We start from the raw sequence: 20708 nt of genomic DNA, 5'->3' as shown, positions 1-20708 counted from the left end.
TTCTTCTCTAAAAGGCTCTTTACTATGCGCCCTGCTTTTAATTCCTTGCTCTATCCTTTCCGCCACACGTACAACATCAAAGAAATGTTGAGATGAGCTACCCATTAAATGCTCATAATAGGGTGCCTTGAATGTATTGGCGAACAAAGTCACCATCTCCGTTTCTATCAAAGGTGGTTGCACATGCGTGGCCTCGTCCCTCCATCTTTGCGCATAAGCCCTCACTGACTCTTGGCTTCTCTTTTTCATTGACATGAGGCTCGTTTGATCTGGCGCAATTTCCAAATTGAACTTGTATTGCTTTAGGAAAGCCTCCACTAAGTCCTTCCATTTCTTAATCTTGACATTATCCAGCCTCATATACCAACTTAACGCAGATCCCGATAGACTGTCTTGGAAAAAGTAGATCATTAACTTATTGTCATATATCACTTCAGCCATCTTATTGCAATAAGATCGAAGGTGAGTGTTTGGGCATTCCAACCCAGTGTACCTTATAAACTCTGGTATCCTAAAATCTTTTGGTACCGTGAGGTTAGGTACCAAGCATATTTCCGACGCTTGCATGGGGTCAAACCAGTCATTTCCCTCGATTGCTCTTAACCTTTCTTCTAATGCGGATATCTTGTCATCGTTCACAAAACCAGTGGGCCTATTATCGGAAGGCCCCTCGGCTGTTAAATCTACAGTGATGTGAGCTTGAGGGGGCTGAATGGGAATAACAGGTGCAAAGTGTTGCCCCGTCGCTGAATCTGCCCCCAAGTTCTGAGATAACCCCGGAACATGAACTGACGGTGCTCCTATAGGTGGTTGGGTAGACGTTCCCTCTCCATTCTTGGTTCTTAAAAGTTGCTCCAGCAGATTGGTTAGTCGAGAAACTTCATTTTTCACAGATTCCAACTCGGTTTGGTAGTGCGACTCTAATTGAGCTCTTTCTTCGTTTTCCATTCTTGATTTGGACCGGGTTTGGTGGACTCTGGATATGGGACTTATGCTTCACGATCTGGCGATGCATATGATGAATTAAAAACAAAATGTGTGATGAGAATGAGATGCATATGTAATGTGTATTATGAGCTGATCCATGACTTTCGTAACCTTTAAGCGAGATTTCTGAGTTGACCTGATTACCATAAAGGAGGGTTTGCCAAGTTCTTATCATAGTGGCTTACTCAACACATTACGAAAGGAAATACGTCATGGACTTCTTATAAATAACAAAATTTGCTCATACAAAACAATAATGGAAAAGAGAAGTCCTATACATTGCTACTTCTAAAAGGCATTTCCCCTATTAGCTAAATCCCTAATAAAACAGACCATGGCCCCCATGTATTCTCTATACTTTGAACCGTCACTTCCAACTTCGGTGGCTTGTTGTTGCAACCTTTCCGCACAACGGGCTACGTGCTCAACCTGTTTTGACATATGTCTTATCTTATCATGGAATATAGTGTTATCTCCAATTATTGCTTCGTTGCTGGCTCCTAAAGCTTCGTTGCTTCTTTTCAATACTCGCACCATATCCTCTGATTGTGCCAACTTATCTCTTGTCCTCTGTAGCTCTTCCTTTTTGATATCCAGCTCTGCTATTTTGGAATTGATTTGAACTGTAAAGCTGTCCATGTAGTCCTGGCATTCTTGACGCTCTTGCTTAGCCTTACTCATTTCCTCTTCCATCTCGAAGTAGTGTCTTCTCAACTCCCTTAACTCTTCTTCTCGTACCTCGATTTCCGATTGTAAAGCCCTCATTCTTCCTTTTGAAGACTCAGCTCTCTTCTGGTAATCTCTCATGTCAGACTCAGCGGCCCTTCTCGCATTTCTTTCTTCCTCTAGTTGCACCATGTATTGAGTTCTAACCTTCCTTTCTTCTTCTGTATCGAGGTTGGCTAGACAATTCTTCTCCTTTTCAACTTCTATTTTCTTTAAAAGAAGTTTCCTTCCCTTCTTCAAAGAATCCATCGTCTCCTTATCAACATTCACGCCTTTTGTTGCCCTCTTAACCTTAGCCAATTCTTTTTCTGCTATCCCATACTTCTTGACCAACTCGTCATAATTAGCTATTCGACTCCTCAACTCAGCCTGGACTCCTGTTGTTATCTCTTCAGCTACCTCAGCCCTTTTCTGCCATTCCTTTAGAGACATTAGCTGCTTCTCCTGTTTTTCTAACCGCTGATTCAGAAAAACTCTCATCGTATTTTCCTCCTCTAGCTGGTTCTCTAACAGTTGCTGTCGCCCCTTACTTTTGTTGAGTTCTATTATACACTGATCTAACTGCTTTCTTAGATCTTCCTCATCATCCTTTCTTTTCCTTTTTTGTGGTTCCATGGTTGCCTCAGATTGTTCTTGTGTAGATAGACCCTTTACTTCAGAAAAATCTTCATTCCTCCAGACTATATAATTATGGCTGAATGAGGTTTCAAAACTGCTTCCTTCTTCTCTTTTCACCCTCACGGGTCTTTCCCAATCCTGTCGGATAAGCTCCATTTCTTTGATGAACGGTTGGTGCTTGAATAACCCAATGAAATCAGCTAAACCCGAGGTTCTTGGCGTATATTGCATTCCGCCCAACTGCCTTGTTACGAGGGCGGGTGCATAGCCGATGTAACCGGTTACACCAATCAAAGGAACCCATCTCTTGCTTCCGCAGCTCATTGTGCAAATAGCGTTGTTCATCCACGGCGCTTTCCATTTGAAGTTGCTACTTGGCAATGCTGCATACTTATCCCTCCATGCCTTCTCATCCCAATTCTTCCAAGTCTCATCTATGGTAATCTTTAACGGTCGCAAGTCAAACCACCAAAAGTTGTTGAAAATGTCTCTTGGTGCTTCGATATGACTGATTATCCATAGGTATAACATAGGGACGCAACATCTCATAGCTCCTTTTCCATGTGTTCGGCAGTGATTAAGCGATAACATGGTTTCCCCCAAGATGGCTGAGGAAGGATTGATCCGGTCATGCTCATACTCGACGAAGACACTTGCTGCTTCTAAAATGATGACCCCAGTTTCGGAAGGGAACAACACTAGTCCAAAAATGGCGAAGGCCACCAACCTATAAACGCTCGTCTCCCAAACTTGCCTTCTTCGGGCATTTTTCTTCATTCGGGCTTCAATGACCTTCCATTTAAAAACCCCTTCGGCGACTCTACACTGGCTGATCTTTCCTAAGCTTAATAAGTTGACTACTTCCGAAGCTGTGTCTTCAAATCTGCGTCGGTGGTAGATTCTGTGGCTGTCATTTGGAAAGTCCAGAATTCTCTCATATTCTTCCAAGGTGGGTGTCATATCGATGTTTCCAAAGGTAAAACACCGATAACTTGGATCCCAAAAACTCAAAAGGGCTTTGATCGCCGCTGCTTGTACAGGTAACCTCATTATCTGTGCAATTCTCCCATATCTCCTTTCAAACAAAGTCTCGTTGACATATTCCATGATAGGCAGCAACTTTCCTAAGTCGTTGACCATGTGATTTACCTTGGTAATGCATGGTAAACCACTAGTATCGATTCTTGGGCATTTTCCTTCGGCAATCTGAGCCAACTCAGACTCTTGTCCATATTCTTGGAAAGAGAGGTACTTAGTCATGATTTCAGCTCAAAAACCTAGGTTGATGAATTCAAATTATTAATCGTGATGCAAAATGAAAGTAAGATTCACAACCTAAGGACAAACTCTAATTATTAAGTGAGAGTGGGTAGTTTTTCTATCTAGTCTTGAAGGGTCTCATATCTGCCCAGTGACGTTCTTCGTAAAGATAGTATGGGGGCGTTGCAAGGAACAGTTAAGACACGTATGCCCACCATTACCAAGCAGGCACTCAGATATGAGTTGGGTGTTTCACGCCTTTAAACCCTGACCAATAGTCTTAGGGTAAATCGCTAATTCTCCACTTAACTTAAAGCTTGTGTGTGCTTTTCAAAATTAAAGCAAGTGATGCATGAGACAATTGTATAAAATGCATGAATAATATGAGTAGAATAAAATAAAATAAATACGCAAATAAAAGGACGAGCATATTAACAATAAACACACGAAAACACAAATAAATCAGACAAAACAAAGCTTAGTCTACAAGGTCCCCAGTGGAGTCGCCATTCTGTCGCACGTGCACAAAAAATCTATAAAGGCACGACATCGGCTGGCGATTTTCGTTGTGTTCTGATGATTTGGTTCTTTGGAGTCGCCACCTAGTATTTGGTCACTAGGAACCCTAACTGGTCTTTCAGAGATTCTAAGGCAAGGGACTGGTTGCGTAAAGGGAAGGTACTAGCACCCCTAATACGCCCTACCTAAGGTAAGCTGCTTGGTGTTTGGTTTGCTCTATAGTCTATGGTGTTGGTGTTTTCTAATCCCGTCAACTCGTAAATCGCAAGGAAAAGAGAATAAAAGAACGAAGAAAATTTCACAATTCTTAAAAAAAAACAATTTTATACTTTTCACGACTCGTAAACCGTGGAAAAAAAAATTGAAATGTTCTCGATCGCAACCAAAGCTTCTTTCAAACATGTGCGTTGATTTATTACTCCCGATAATATTTTGGATGTTCGTCCTTTTAAGGATTTCTTCATCCAAACATTAGCGGTGAACAATAACCCCCAACTTCTCCTCCCAAAATAAGATTTTTATAGTTTTTTGGAATATTGGCCAATACCCTTTGGAGTTTTACAAACAGGTTGTAAAATCCACAAATGCAAGAAAATGATTTTGTGTTTAAGAATCTATGCGAAAACACATTTTTAAAACTTCCAATATTTTATATATATATAAAAAGAACATTCAAAACGTGCTAGTGTATTGGCCGTATGCATGAAAACAAAACATTTTTTTTTGTTATATAAACTCTTTTTTTTTTTTACGAAAACAGGTGTTTTTTAAATACTGAAAATTATATCCCCATAGTATAAAAAATTGCAAATCAATATATACCAAGAACAAACAATATATTTTTTTTACTTTTCAGAATTTTTTTTATATTTGTTTTTTATATATTTTTTTTTTAAAAAAATATATACATACATCCACATGCATAATATAATAATATAACAAATAATATAATATTAATACATTAAATGGGCTGGGCCGGCCCAACTAACTGGGCCGGACTCCAACCCCAAAAATGTTGGGCCGGACTCAACCCAACAGCAACCTGCTTTGGTCTGGGCCGGACCTGCCCAGACCCATATCATTGGGCCAGACACTGTCTGGCCCAACAAAAAAAGGAAATGAACGGGGGGGGGGGGGAATTATTTTCCCCCCATGCCTCCTGGATGCAGAAACGATTCTGCATGCAGGAGGCCAAACTACGCCGGCCTAACAAAAAAAATGCAGGGGGGTCAGGATGGCGTACCTGGCGCGGCGGAGACGGTGGCTTGCTGGCGGTGCTGCGGTGGAGGCGGTGGCAGTGACCCACTCCTGTCGACTCCTCACGGCGAATTCCAAGTGGTCCGGCGACGTCCTCTCGGTTCGTTTGCTTGGTTTCGGTTTTCTCACTTCCCTCCTGGTTTCAAACCTTCCCTTTGCTTTCGGTTTTCTTGGGTTTTTTGGTAACTCTCTCCTCTGTTATGGTGTTTCTCTCTCTTCCTCTCTCTCTCAACTGTCTCGGTTTTTTTCTTTCTTTTCTGGGTCACTCCATCGGTCCTTCCTCCCTCCTTCTCACTCTGCTTCTTCTCTATTTATAGGCAATATCGGGGCATGCATGGGGGAACAAGGCGTGCTGGTCGGTCAGTCGGCAGGCGCCGCTGCCAAGGTGCTTCTCTCGGGTTCGGTGGCGCGGCGGGTGGTCGGCCAGCGGCTTCGGCTTCGGGGGTCCCAAGGTGTGGGGCGTCGGGCCATGGCACGTGAGGAGAGAGGCGGGGACAAAAACCCCGGTTTTCCTCTCCTCTGCTACGCCTGCGGGGGGAGAAGAAGAAGAGAAACAGTGCCGTTCAAAACGGCGCCGTTTGGTCTCTATTCTTTTTTTTTTTTTTTTTAAATGCTTGAAACGGCGTCGTTTTGGAGAAAACGCGCCGTTTCATTTAAATGTGGCGCCAGAAATGCGCCAACGTTCACATCGGTCCCCCAATTATTTTTGTTCCTTTCAATTGCGTCCCTGCCAATTTCGGTCTTGTCCGCCAAGTTGGCCGCCTTTTCCACTTTGGTCCTTGGCCTCTAAATTATGCAATTTAGCCCTCAATTGATCAATAAACTTCCAATTTCTTCAATTAGGCCCCTCAATCAACTCCAAACAGCCCCCCTATCTTTGCGCCTTTTCCAAATTGGTCCCTGGTTTCGGATTTTCACAATTAAACCCCTAATTGGCCATTAAACTTCAATATTTATGCAATTAAGCCCCTGATTTGACTTAATAAATTCCTAAAAATCATAATTTGGCCCCAGAACTTTAATTTCTTCAATTTAAAGCCCAAATTAACTTAAAAAATCAATTTTTCTTGCGATCAAATCCCCTATAAATCCAATAAAAAATCAATTAAACCCATAAACATCCAAATTTGGGCTTCTCTCCTCAAAATTCAAAATTTCCTTCTCAATAGGGTTCTCATCCTTCAAGAATATATTGTCAAAAATCCAATCTTTGTATCTTTATACTCTTTGACCAATTTTCTGACCATTTTCCGAGCGCTTCTGCCTCTTGTCATTTTTCTAACCTTCTTTGGCTATTTATTTTATTTTTTTTGCGGGGACCCAAAAATGGGTTACAACAACCTAAACATAGCTTCAATTATGGCATCACCACTTGTCTCATGCTCTTCCTCCTCATCATCTTGCTCTTCTTCAGCATGTACTCATAGTTGGTCCTTAGGAACCCAAACACCATCCTTTTTTTAAGACATTTCATCTTGGTTAGGGTCTTATTATCTATTTCCATGAGCTTTAAATATGGATTCCTATCTATACCCATCAAAATAATCCTAAAATGCTAAAAAATATAAATTAATGCTTAACCATATGAAAATGACTTTTTCTTTTGATCATATGCCATGATCGTATTCATAATCATAATATAAAGAAGATTTATTAGCCATCTCCTAATTATGCAATCGATTAAGCATATATCCATCAAAGTTACCTCATCAAATTGCTCTTTCTTTGGAAATATATTGTGTGCTATAATCCTATGTAGCAATCTAGTTCTTAACATCAAATCTTGACTTTATAATCCTTGGTTCCATTGTTATCCTCATATTAACAAAAAAGAAAACATTTTTATTAACTTAGGATAACTAACTTTCTTCAAATAATATATTATGCTCCAACCATTTCCTAAAACATAATGTCTATATCAAAAGCATTGAGATCATTTCCCAAGCCTCTTTTTATAGCAATAGACCTATTTGTAGAAGAATTTTGAAATCTTTGAATATCATCACCTTGGTATGAGGTTCAATCGTTAGCCCTTTTGCTTCTTGATTCCACATTTTTTGTTCTTTTCTTGCTTGCTATTATACTTGAATCTTCAAGAAATAAGCTAAAAATATGATCAAGAGGATGTATTTTGGTGAGTTTTAGAGAGGGAGTCGGGTTTAGGGTTTGTTTTATTTTCTAATTTTGTTTGAGAAATAAAAAATATATATATTGCCGAGCAATCAACCAACTAATTATTTTGTGTTAAGCTCATTTGGTCGGCCAATTAATCCCAAGTTGAGAATTTCCTAAAATTCTCTTCAGATCCTTTCTTTGCACTAAAAATAAATCCTTTCCATATAAAAATTATATTCAAAAGACAAAGAAATCAAGGGGCTAAAAATTGAAAATATGAATAGTAGCCTTGTTATCAATCATCTGACTCAACCAATCAGCCAATTAATCTAGTTATATGAGTCGATCGAATGATTAACACAAAAATCTATATTTTTTAAAATTTATCATCCAAATATATTTTATGAGTAATGATATACCAATTTGTCCAACCTTTAAACTCAAATTCCTTGTATTTTGCAAAATTGATCTTTACTTAGTGGCTTTGTGAAATCTACTAATTGGTGTTTTGTGCTTATAAGCTTAAGTACAATATCTCTTTTTACAATGTAATTCCTTAGGAAGTGAAGCCTTAGTTTTATATGTTTTGTACTTGAGTGTTGGATTGAGTTTTTATAAAGACTTATAGAACTAGTGTTATCAGACTTAATAAATATATGATCAAAATTAAGTTAATAGTCTTCTAGGATTTATTTCATCCATAAAAGTTTTACACAACAACTACCTGCCACTATATATTCTACTTTAGTGATTGATAGGGCTACTAAGTTTTGCTTTTTCATTAGCCCAAGATACTAATAAGAATCCTAAAAAATATCATGTTTTGCTAGTATTTTTTCTATCAACATTGCATCTGAAAAATTATGTATTTTAATATCTGATTAAGTTTAACTCACTTCGTTTTAGATTTCATAACTCTAAATCTACAGTACCATGCAAAAAGAAAAAAATACGTTTTACAACACTTACATGTGATTTTTTAGGCAAACTTGAGAACGACATGCACATAAACATACACAAAACATGATATTAGGTATACTTGTAGTTAAGTATAAAAGAGATTTGATCATACCTTAATATTTAGTGATGTTTACATTCTTACCATTTTTGTTCATATTAAGCTTAATTGATGTTCCCATAAGTTATCAACAACTTTAACTTGTTCCATCCTAAATCTTTGTAGAAGATCTTTGATGTACTTGCTTTGGTTGGTGAAGATACCATCCCTTGCTCATTTCAAATTCATCTTGTATGCATTTTGTAAAATTCTTATAAAGAGATAATTTTTTCAATGTTAAAACCATTATCAATAAGAAAGGATTTTAATCGATCATAACATGCTCTTGGTGCTTCTTTTAAACTATACAAGGTCCTTTTGAGTTTTAAAATATAATTGAGAAAATGAAAGTTTTCAAAACCTTATGGTTGCTTAACATACACTTCTTCCATAATAAAACCATTTTAAAAAAAATGTATTTTTAACATCCATTTGAAAAGGTGTAAAGTTAGCATGATAAGCATAGACTAAAAGCATCCTTATTGATTATAGTCTAGCTACCAATGTAAATTTTTCTCTATAATCAATACCTTTTTATTGAATATAACATGTGACAATTAGTCTAGCTTTGTTTCTAATTATTGTTCCATATTCATCAACTTTGTTTCTAGAAACCCATTTTGTTTTTATTGTGGATTGATTGTTATGTTTAGGGGCTAGTTCCTAAATATTATTTTTTATAAAATTACTTTAACTCATCTTGTATGGCCAAACTCCATTTTTCATCCTTTTGAGCTTTTAGAAAGGACTTGGGTTCTATTTCAGAAACAAATGCAAAATGCCCACTAATGTTTCTAAGAGAAGCTTTAATTCTAGTTCCTTTAAATAGATTACCGATAATTAATCCAAGAGGATGGGAGCTTACATACCTTAGCTCTTTTAGTGGTATGAAGAAGTTACTTATCATTTCTTGATTATTGCTTGAGCTTGGTTGGTTTTTTTCCATTCCTTTATTGTTAGTTATGGTTCCTTTTAGAACCTAAGTTATATTAAGCTTTGTCCTTCTCAATGGAACAGGCATACATAATATGACCTCTAACTTTACAATAATTGCATTTATGGTTAGGGTCATAAGATTGTTTGGCTTTAACAAAGTGATTTTTCAAATACTTTTGGTTCCTTTTAGGTTACCTAAACCTTTTTTTTTTTTGATTAAAAACACACCTTTGACATGAAAGCATATTTTCTAAAATCTTGGAGCCTTGTTTGAATTTAGCTAATGTTGTATTCAACTTTTCAACCTTTTCTTTTAAGGATTTATTTTCTTTTTCAAGTTGATTAACCTTTTTATTTTCATCAATAACAATACAAGTTTATTTTCTAGAGTTTCTTTTTCTATAAATAAGCATGCATATTTATTGTTTAATAAACTATATTTTAAACCTAATTTTTTAAATTCATCATATAAAGATTTAAGAGCATCATGGAACTCATTATAGTTAGGGTCAGATTCATCATCCAAAGATTGTACCTCATTTTCATTTTCGATAGCCATAAAGCACGTGTTTGCCACATGCTTTTCTTCATCATTTAAACTTGAGTTAGAATTGTCACTCCCAGTAGTTGTCATTGCCTTATTATAATGATGATTTCTCATCTTGTATTGAAGAAGTGGACAATCTACTTTGATGTGTCCTGTCTTGTTGCATTTAAAACACCTTAGAAGTTCTTTGCTAGACTTTTCCTTATTCCCCATCTTTCTTTAAATTTGATAATCTTTTATCTCCTTGTTTCTTCCTTAGAAAGCTCAGAATTGCATTGTAATTAAGGCAATAGTCTCTTCAATGCTTTCTTGATTATCATCATCATCATTACCCTCAATATGGTGAATGATTTTAAATGATAAACTTTTTTTTTGACTTTTCCTCTTGTTCTTGTTATTCCATGGTAATCTCATGCGTCTTTGGCAACTTGTGGATTAGGAGACAGCTAAAATAGAAATCTAAGGAGATTCAATATGCTTAAAAGCTCATTTTTCCTTTGGTATTTCAAGTGTTCTCGACTTTTTATCACAAGGAGAAAGAAGGAATGAATTTATCATTATGAAGACTCCTAATTAGCCTAAGAATCCTAAAAATTTTGGCAGCAAAGGGGGAGGATAAAGAGAGCAGAAAACAATTGAAACAGGGTTAGAAAAATATTTCTTTATTCTCCATTTTTGTCAATCTTCCAGCAACCATGAGCTAAACTCCTGCATTCACTTCAAGAGGGATACACACCATCTCCAACTCGTGGGGCTAAAAATTGAGAAACAACACAAAGTATCATAAAATATTAAAAACTCTAAGTTTAAAGACCAAAACATAAATATAGCATTGAACTGTTTCACCCAATCGAATCTGTACATAACCTAAACTGATTGAACCCAACAAACTCGATAAAAACCTACTGTTAGGCCAACTGGTTGACCAAATTTACCAACCAGTTGACTGTTATCATAGGCTAACCAGTCGGCTAGTCTAGACCAAACTCGATAAAAACTCATTTTAATTTTACCAAACTCGATAAAAACTCATTGATCGATTGATCAGGATTCCAAGAATCCTAATATGATAGTCTTCAATTATGCAGATCTCCAAAATAAATCATTAGTTTGATGAGGGTAGGGTCACAACAACCACAAGAAAAAAAAAAGAGAAAGATAATTCTCTTACAACCTTTTCTAGGTTAACTTAGGTTGGGTTTGGGCTGACTTGAACTTGGGCCAAAATTTTGAGCCTTACATTTTCAATATGCATAATCATCACCATTAATAAAAGATACTCTAGATGTGGATGATCCTTCATTTTGAAGATTATAACTAGTGGTTGTTATTCTACTCAAAGTCTAAGTAAACTTATATATGAGAACTAAACTCTGATATCAATTGTTGTTCCAAGATTAAGACATCGAATAATATCAAATAATGCAAATTATTTCAAGTAAACATAATAACCAACAATATAATTAAAGTACTTAAAGTAAAGAGTTAAGAGAGAGAATCTGCAAATTTGCTATATTCACACCTCAAATATCAAAGTGTACTTGAATATTATATTTTTTTATTAGTCTAAGTTTAGGAGTACAATAGCCACCGGATGAATCCACACCAAGCCTTTTACACCACTTGAAATCCTTCTTCAAGATTTTTCTCACTTGAAGATATACCCTCTTCAAGATTTTACTTTGATGATATTCCCTCACTAATAGCAAGAGTTTTTACTTAACTCTCATGGTTTTACAAGTATGATTTTTTTTACAACAAACTCTTTCAATAGAGTGGATGATACAAATAAAGTTTTAATATCTTTATAACTCACTAAGTAGCACTAATAGGATTTAAAAGTATTTAAGTGTAGCGAGAATGAAAATATATACTCTTTGTGTTATAATATGATAGTTTAAAAGCACTAGCTATAGTATGATCAAAGATTGATAATTTTATTGTTATTTTGATCTTGGAGTAGATTTTTTATCATATATGTTTGGAATTCATTGCTAAGTTTACAATTAGACAATCTATATAATGGTATATAAGAAAAACTAGTTATTGGAAGCCCACTAATAAGTAAAACGGTTGACCAGTTCATACTGGTCAAGCCAATCAATCAACTGATTCTTGTAGAATTTCTAAGTTTTCATCACTAATGAACAAGCAGTCATCTGGTTAATGTAGAATTTCCAATTGTTTATCATTGATGAACAAACAGTCGTCCAACTCATGTAGAATTCCATATTCAATAATTTTAATCTAGGTAAATTCTTAGAACCATCTATCTTAGATCATCTGATATATCAATCCTTTAATGTATGCAGAGTGATGTGTGTGAGTTTATTTTAATTATACCACCAAGTAAGATATAAAGATTTACAAATTAAGAACTAAAATAAATATTTAAACTAAGTCTTCACTTTGCTTCCTTCTTTGACTTTTTGATTTATTTTTCATGAAATTCTTCATGCTTATTGATGTGATATTCATATGAAACATATTTAAATTTATTCTCAACCAAGTATATTATTAGTGCCAATAAATCTTGTTTAAGTCTATAAATGAAGTTTTACAGCTTGTATACTTTTTTGGGAAATTATTTAGATTCAAAACCTTCAGGTAGTGTAATATAGTATCTTTATGAATATTCCTATACAAGAATGCATTTTTGACATCTATTTGCTAGAATTCTTAATATTAGCATATAGCTATAACAAAAAGGTTTTTGCATAGCTACCAGCTATAAGGTTTCATCAAAGCCAATTCTTGTCTTTTCTTGTAACCATTGGTAACTAGTCTAGCTTTATACATCTATACATTGCCATTAATACTAATCTATTTCTTAAAGATCTATATACATCCAATGAATTTTACTCCTTTAGGTTAATCAACCAAATTATTTTTAATCGATTTAGAATTTTATATCCTTGAGTCATTTCATGGAATCAATATTAGATATTGGCTTTCATGTAATTGGTAGGCTCATTAAGTATGAGCAACTCATCATTTTTAACTTCTATGAAAAAAACATATTTCATTAGTGTATGACATCTCTTATTGGATCTATGGTATTATTGTGTTTCTTGATCTTTAAGCAAAGTATCTAGTGCTATATTTGAGCTCAGGTTCTAATTAGATGTTAGTTTATGCTTCTTGAACTTCTTCAAATTCTATTTTTCTCTCACCACTCCTTTCAAGAATAAATTCTCTTTACAGTCCTCTTACAACTCAATTTAGTGTGTTTTTCATTAAATAAATACCTACATATTAATTTTAGGTATCCTTTACACCTTAACCTTATAGAACAATTGCTTCATTTTATAAAGAAAAAAAATAAAATATGCATCCATCTCAATAACTTTGATTAATTTCTAGTATTAATAAAGCATTAACTAGGAGCACTATGAACAATGTCTTGATATAATAAGAAACGTCATAATTATCACAACTTCATAATTTTTTTTTCTAAGCATCTTTTTTTCTAATAATCTTATCTCAACTTTAGATTCATTAATCAAACTCAAATGAATATTAAATATATTGATTGCATGAATAAAGTTAGTGGCATATACAACTAGTGAAATAGAACTAAGATATATTAATATTCTATATCTTAACTTTTGATGAAATATTAATATTACATTAAAATTAATATTAATATTAATATTCTAATCTATATTTTGTGAGCGAGAGGAGTTTTTTGATTGACAATACAACCATATTAATATTCTATATTTTATTAACAACATTATGACAATTTAAAATTAATAAACAAATTAATTTAAAGATATTATAGATGAGGGTTGCTCATTGGTATACTTATACCTTGCCTTGTTGCTTTTGAAGCTGGATTCCATACTAAAGGCCTTCTCCTTTTGTCCCTCCCGCTATTTTATTGCTTTTCGCACATATTTTCCAAAATTAAGGTAATAAAATTCCTATTGCCATTCTCTCAATTCCTATTTTACTTGTAATTTCTCACTCTCATAGTCGGTATCCTTATTTCTCTGGTTTTCAGACTGGTGGAAAATGGCTATCGAAAGTGTTGGTGAATCCATTGTATCTAAGATAGCAGAACTCTTGGTGGAACCAACAATAAGGCAATTTCGTTACATGTTCTGTTTCAACAATTTTGTTCAAGAATTCAATGAACAAAAGAAGAACCTGGCTTTGACACTAGATCGTTTGCAAAAGGCTGTCGAAGTTGCTGAAAGAAATGCTGAAGAAATTGAGAAAGATGTCAACAAATGGCTGGAGGATGCAAACAACGAAATTAAAGGTGTGAATCCATTGGAAAATGAAACAGGAAAAAATGGCAAATGCTTTACTTGGAGTCCAAATTGGATACGACAATTCAAGTTAAGCAAGGCACTGGCAAAGAAGACGGAGACTTTGAGAAACCTTGAAGAAAATAGCAAAACGTTTCCAACAGTGTCCCACAAAGCACCTCTTCAAGACATAGAATTTCTTCCATCAAAGGGATTCACACCCTCAGAATCGTCAAAAAAAGCTTTTGAACAAATTATGGAAGCTCTCAAAGATGAGAGTATCGATATGATTGGACTGTACGGCATGGGAGGGGTGGGTAAAACCACCCTAGTGAAAGAAGTAGGCAGGAGAGCAAAAGAGTTGCATCTTTTTGATGAAGTTTTGATAGCCACGGTGTCCCAGAATCCAAATGTCACAGACATTCAGGATCAAATGGCAGATAGTTTAGGTCTGCGTTTTGACGAGAAAAGTAAAAAAGGGAGAGCAGATCGATTATGGCAGAGACTGCAGGGAAAGAAGATCCTTATAATCCTAGATGATGTCTGGAAAGTTATTAACATGGAAGAGATAGGGATCCCATTTGGTGATGCTCACAAGGGTTGTAAAATTCTTCTGACAACACGTCTTAAGGATATATGTTCTTATATGGAGTGCCAGCCAACAGTGTTGTTAAGTCTCTTATCTGAAAATGAAGCATGGGCTTTATTCAAAATCAATGCTGGTTTACATGATGAGGACTCTACCTTGAACACAGTAGCAAAGAAGGTTGCGAGAGAATGTAAAGGATTGCCTATAGCACTTGTGACAGTGGGAAGGGCTCTAAGAGATAAATCTGCTGTTGAGTGGGAAGTAGCGTTTAAAGAGCTCAAAAACTCTCAATGTTTGCACATGGAACAAATTGATGAACAAAAAAATGCATATGCATGTCTTAAGTTGAGTTATGATTATTTGAAGCACGAGAAAACCAAGTTATGTTTCTTGCTATGCTGCTTATTTCCAGAAGATAACAACATTCCAATTGAGTACTTGACGAGATACGCAGTTGGCTATGGGTTACATCAAGATGTGGAGTCCATTGAAGATGCAAGTTTATGTGGCAATCAAAAACCTCAAAGCTTGTTGTATGCTGTTAGGAACTAAAAGTGAAGAATATGTGAAAATGCATGACTTGGTTCGTGATGTTGCTATTCAGATAGCATCATCAGAAAAATACGGATTCATGGTAAAGGCTGGCTTTGGGTTGAAGGAGTGGCCAATGAGCAATAAAAGCTTTGAAGGTTGTACAGTAGTTTCGTTAATGGGCAATAAACTCACAGAACTTCCTGAAGGATTGGTGTGTCCACAGCTCAAAGTCCTATTGTTAGGACTGGATGGTGGTTTGAATGTTCCAGAGAGGTTTTTTGAAGGGATGAAAGCAATTGAAGTTTTGTCTCTTGATGGAGGGTGTTTGTCATTGCAATCACTTGAATTCTCAACGAGCCTTCAATCGTTGTTGTTGAAAAGGTGTAAATGCAAGGGCCTCATTTGGTTGAGAAAGCTGCAAAGACTTAAGATTCTTGGTTTTATAAGTTTCTCTTCCGTTGAAGAATTACCTAGTGAAATGGGGGAGCTCAAGGAGTTGAGGTTGTTGGATGTGACAGGTTGTGAATTGCTAAGAAGGATTCCTGTGAATTTGATTGGCAGGTTGAAGAAGTTAGAAGAACTGTTGATCGGGGATGAGAGCTTCAAGGAATGGGATGTTGTTGGATGTGACAGCACAGAAGGAATGAATGCGAGCCTAACAGAACTCGAATCGCTGTCTCATTTAGCTGTATTATCATTGAAGATACCGGAGGTTGAATGCATTCCCAAAGATTTTGTTTTTCCCAGGTTGCTCAAATATGATATACTATTTGGGGATTGGTATTCACTCGATAAAACATACCCAACCTCGACAAGGTTATATTTGAGTGATATCAGCGCCACATCCTTAAATGCAAAGACATTTGAGCAGTTGTTTCCTACTGTGTCTCAAATTGGTTTTAGCGACATTGAGGGTTTAAAAAATATAGTATTGTCCTCTGATCAGATGACCACCCATGGCCATGGTTCGCAAAAGGACTTCTTTCAAAGATTAGAACATGTACAAGTGACTGCATGTGGGGATATTCGCACTCTGTTTCAAGCAAAATGGCGGCATGCTTTGGAAAATCTATTAAGTGTGGAAATTAGTTCATGTGAATCATTGGAAGAGGTATTTGAATTGGGTGAGGGTGATGATGGAATTAACGAGGAGAAGGAGTTGCAGCTGCTGTCATCTTTAACAAAGTTACATCTGCAATGGTTATCTGAGCTCAAATGTATATGGAAGGGGCCCACCAGACATGTCAGCCTTCAAAGTCTTATTCATCTAGAGTTGTTGTTTCTTGACAAACTGACATTTATTTTCACACCGTCCCTCGCTCAAAGTCTTATTCATCTGGAAACACTACAGATAGAACAATGCGATGAATTAAAGCGTCTTATCAAAGAGCAAGATGGTGAAAGGGAAATAATTCCAAAGTCTCTTGGCTTCCCAAAATTAAAAATTCTTTCTATAAGTGGCTGTGATAAACTGGAACATGTCTTCCCTGTCTCCGTGTCTCCAAGTCTTCTAAACCTCGAACAGATGAAGATTACATTAGCTGACAATTTAAAGCAAATATTTTACAGTGGAGAAGGAGATGCACTCACCAGAGATGACGTCATCAACTTCCCTCAGCTAAGAAAATTGATTATTTCAAATTGCAGTTTTTTTGGTCCAAAGAATTCTGCTGCCCAGTTGCCTTCTTTGCAAGTCTTAACCATTCATGGCCACGAAGAATTGGGTAATTTGTTGGCACAGCTCCAAGTACGTCCTTTATATTTCTCCATAATCTTTTTTCGTTTCTAATTTAAATTGTCAACTTTAATAAACTGTAATAATTTCTTCTTTCTTCCTCCAAATTTCTAAAACTGAATTTAATTGATAATTTAATTGTCAATAATTATATTTTCAATCATCATTATGTTTCCTAATTTGAGTGAAAAAACAGTTGAAAAAGTTAATAAAAAATCTATATGTAGTTTAAAAAATTTATTATTTATTATATATTTTTCATATTTTTTTCTTTACATTTTTTTCACCTTTTCGTATGAAAAAAAATAATTAAAATGATCAACAATATAGCATTTTGTAGTTAAAATTATTTTCTTTTGTATTTTATTAATTTTTGGTTAATGTTATAATTTGTTTTTTTTTTATCATAAATCAAATATAAAAAACTATTTTTTATTTAATAAGTATAATTTTTTCATGGTTGCTTTTAATTTAACTAGTATAAAATAATAATTTATATTTAGATTACCATAAATATGAAAAATTATGATTTCATATTCCCATGCCCAATTTCCCTGTCTATTTATATCTTTTTGCTGTTAAGTACTTAGGTATTGGGTATAATTGGTTCATCCATTTACCAAAATTACATAATAATTACAAAGTGCAAAAAAATTAATAGGAATTATATCTAACAAATATGTACCCTTGTTTTCTTTTGATGCACGGGTTAACAAGTTTGGAAACATTACATGTGTACTCCCTACCTGTGCCTGACATGAGGTGTATATTATGTATTGTGCTAAGCCATTTGACTTCTTTGGTAGTGAGGAATTGTAAAAGACTAAAACATGTATTCACAAGCATTATGATTACTAGTCTAGTTCATCTGGAAGTTCTAGAGATATCAACTTGTGTGGAATTGGAGCAAATAATTGCTAAGGATAATGACAATGAAAAGGATCAGATATTATCAGGGAGTGATCTTCAATCTTCATGCTTTCCTAATTTGTGTCAACTTAAGATCAGAGGATGTAACAAGTTGAAGAGTCTCTTCCCAGTAGACATGGCTTCAAGTCTCAAAAAGCTCCAAAAACTTGAAGTAGGAGAATCCTCTCAAATATTGGGAGTATTTGGACAGTATGATCATGCTTCACCTATTGATGTTGAGAAGGAGATAGTACTCCCAGATCTGCAAGAGCTGTCTCTAGAACAATTACCGAGTATTGTCTATTTTAGTCTTGGATGTTATGATTTCTTATTCCCTCATTTGGAGACGTTGAAGGTGCGTCAATGTCCAAAATTGACCACAAAATTTAGTACTACATCAAATGGTTCAATGCGGGCTCAATCAGAGGTGCTGCTTATTGGACCTGATTTCTTGCCTTTCTTTTAGTGTTTTTGTTTCTTGTTTCACTCAATAATAAAACATAAAAGTTAGAATGCATATGACTTGCTTGAATTGGTTTTGCAGGTATCTCAAGTAGTCGAGGATTCAAGCACTGGTTGCTCCGTGCCGACCACCACTTGTAGAATGTGGACCCGAAATAATGGGTGGTGGGAAGAGGAAAAGGTGGAAGAGGAAGAGGAAGAGGAATGGGAGGAGGAAGAGTAAGAGGACGAGGAAAAAGACAAGGATGGAGGTGGTCATGATAATTAAGTCAGATGATAAGTTTGGCATTGGAATTTGAAAAACATGCTAACAATTCATTCTTGCAGGTAAAATAGTTGCATTTATTTATCTTTAAATGGTTAAATTAAATCAACATATACAATATCCATGCATACAGGTAATATGGCTAATAATTTTTCTTCATGTTTGCATCAGGTTGGTTGGTTGGTGTTGCGAATGTTTTTTAATTTGTGGAAGTGATTTCAACTGTTTCATTGGCAATGGCATACAATTTGGCTTTGGCTTTGTATTGTAATTTTATAGAATTTCTAAAAGAAGGATATTGATTTCTCCATCTATGCGTGTTGTTTACCCATGCATGCCATGTTGCGTTTTTAGTCATTTATTGTGCGAACCTCAAGAAATAAGGGCATATGTTTGCTTGCCCATTTGTGTTTCTTTTCAAGTGTCTGGACCTTCAAAAACAAGGGCATAATATTACTCATGTGTGTGCATGTTGTTTAATGTGTGGATTTTCACTCTCCTTTGTGCTCAAATTAATGGCTCTACGACTTGTGTATTTGCCTCATCAACATGTTTTCCCTGTAATTTTGATGTTCTATTTGTATTTCAATTCTTTATGTGGTTTTGAAATAGGCCTAGCAATGCTGCTTAAGATCTGGAATGAATGTTACTGTAAAACACCATTTGTGTTCTTACAAACACATGCTTACAATAACCCTCCTTTCTTCTTTTGTTTTTGTTTTGATTAATATGGGTGTTCAGACCATCATATTAGCAACCACAATGAAAGTAAACCTTTTAGTTTCAAGTTTTTATCATTGGATCACTTACTAGATGATTTACAATACCCATTCTACTTATACAAGTGTGTGCGCATATTTAAATCTCAAGTTTAAGTTTTTGAGATAAAAATAACAAATAATTTTCTTTTGAAGGTTGTATTTTTATATATAGCAAGTCACTCGGTTAACTTGGTACTGTGCAATAATCTGGTGTCTACATAGATATATAAATATATGTGAATGGGTATATAAAAAAATCAACTTACAATGTGAATGAGTGAAGGATAAATCCTCCAGCATTGAAAAAAATAGTGTCTGCCTTTTAAGAGCTTGTAGTATTTTTTTTCCTCAAGTCTATTAAATATCTTATTTTTGGTAACACCAATGAGAATAAACAACAACTAGATTTATAAACGTAACTCTCTCAAAACAATGATGAGAAGGATAAAAAAATTTAATAGTATGAAGAATTATACCGAATATAAAATAACAAATCATAAGCATTAATGAAAAAGAAACTTCCTTTGTATTTGGGCTATGTAAACCTGAACGAACTAGATTAAGTCGACAAAGCATCTTTTTGTCGCACTGCCAACCAGCACTTGGAGAATGGGAGCCCGAGGTGGGTGGGTAGACGAAAGAGGAAGATGGCTGGATTGGTGATGATGATGGGGTGAGAAGATTAGTTTGGGTTTGGAATTTGAAAAACATGCTAATAATTCATTTTTTTCCCAACCAAATTAATATGGCTGTAGTTTTTTATGTTCTCTCCTCCTCCTTGAACTCTAAATGGTTGAATTAAATCAACATATGCGATATGCCTATTACATGATCATCTCGACATTAGGCGATTTCATGGAGATTCATGTCTTTGAGCTGTGGTGCTGTGAATATTTTTTAATTGATGGAAGTAATATCAATTGTTTCATTGACAAGGAGATTCAATTTGGCTTCACATTGTAACAGTCTTAACGGCTATAGAACTCCCAAAAGAAAGATGTTGACTTGTGTATCTGTGTTTGATGAGTGAACTTCCAGAAATAAAGGCGTCTGTTTGTTTGCCCATGTCAATTTTTATAAATATTCTAAAAACATTGTGCTCATTTCTATAAAATGGTCGTTACAATATTTGGACTATTATACCAACAACTAAAATAATACAAATAGCATCTCCC

General features: G+C 35.2%; 1 protein-coding gene, 1 long non-coding RNA gene and 1 pseudogene across 2 annotated transcripts in view; all 3 read left to right on the top strand.

The window, feature by feature from the left end:
• The window catches only part of LOC140955933 (uncharacterized), a 24907-nt gene extending 10971 nt beyond the window's left edge, over positions 1-13936 (top strand). The window contains exon 3 of the long non-coding RNA XR_012170704.1: positions 13857-13936. This is a non-coding gene — a long non-coding RNA (uncharacterized lncRNA). The remainder of the gene's footprint in view (positions 1-13856) is intronic.
• Positions 13937-14039: 103 nt separating this feature from the next.
• LOC118038584 (probable disease resistance protein At4g27220) lies at positions 14040-17209 on the top strand (annotated as a pseudogene).
• Positions 17210-17913: 704 nt separating this feature from the next.
• Positions 17914-19210, top strand: LOC118038571 (disease resistance protein RPS2). The gene is made up of 3 exons (XM_035044967.2): positions 17914-18472; positions 18590-18834; positions 18944-19210. The coding sequence occupies exons 1-2, from the start codon at positions 17984-17986 to the stop codon at positions 18728-18730; spliced, it is 630 nt and encodes a 209-aa protein (XP_034900858.2). The 5' UTR covers positions 17914-17983; the 3' UTR covers positions 18731-18834; positions 18944-19210.
• The last annotated feature ends 1498 nt before the right edge of the window (positions 19211-20708 follow it).

This window comes from Populus alba, chromosome 1, assembly GCF_005239225.2.
Source record: "Populus alba chromosome 1, ASM523922v2, whole genome shotgun sequence".
Classification (NCBI taxonomy): domain Eukaryota; kingdom Viridiplantae; phylum Streptophyta; class Magnoliopsida; order Malpighiales; family Salicaceae; genus Populus; species Populus alba.
The sequence above is the reverse complement of the archived record's forward strand: the minus strand, read 5'-3'. Positions and strand labels throughout refer to the sequence as shown.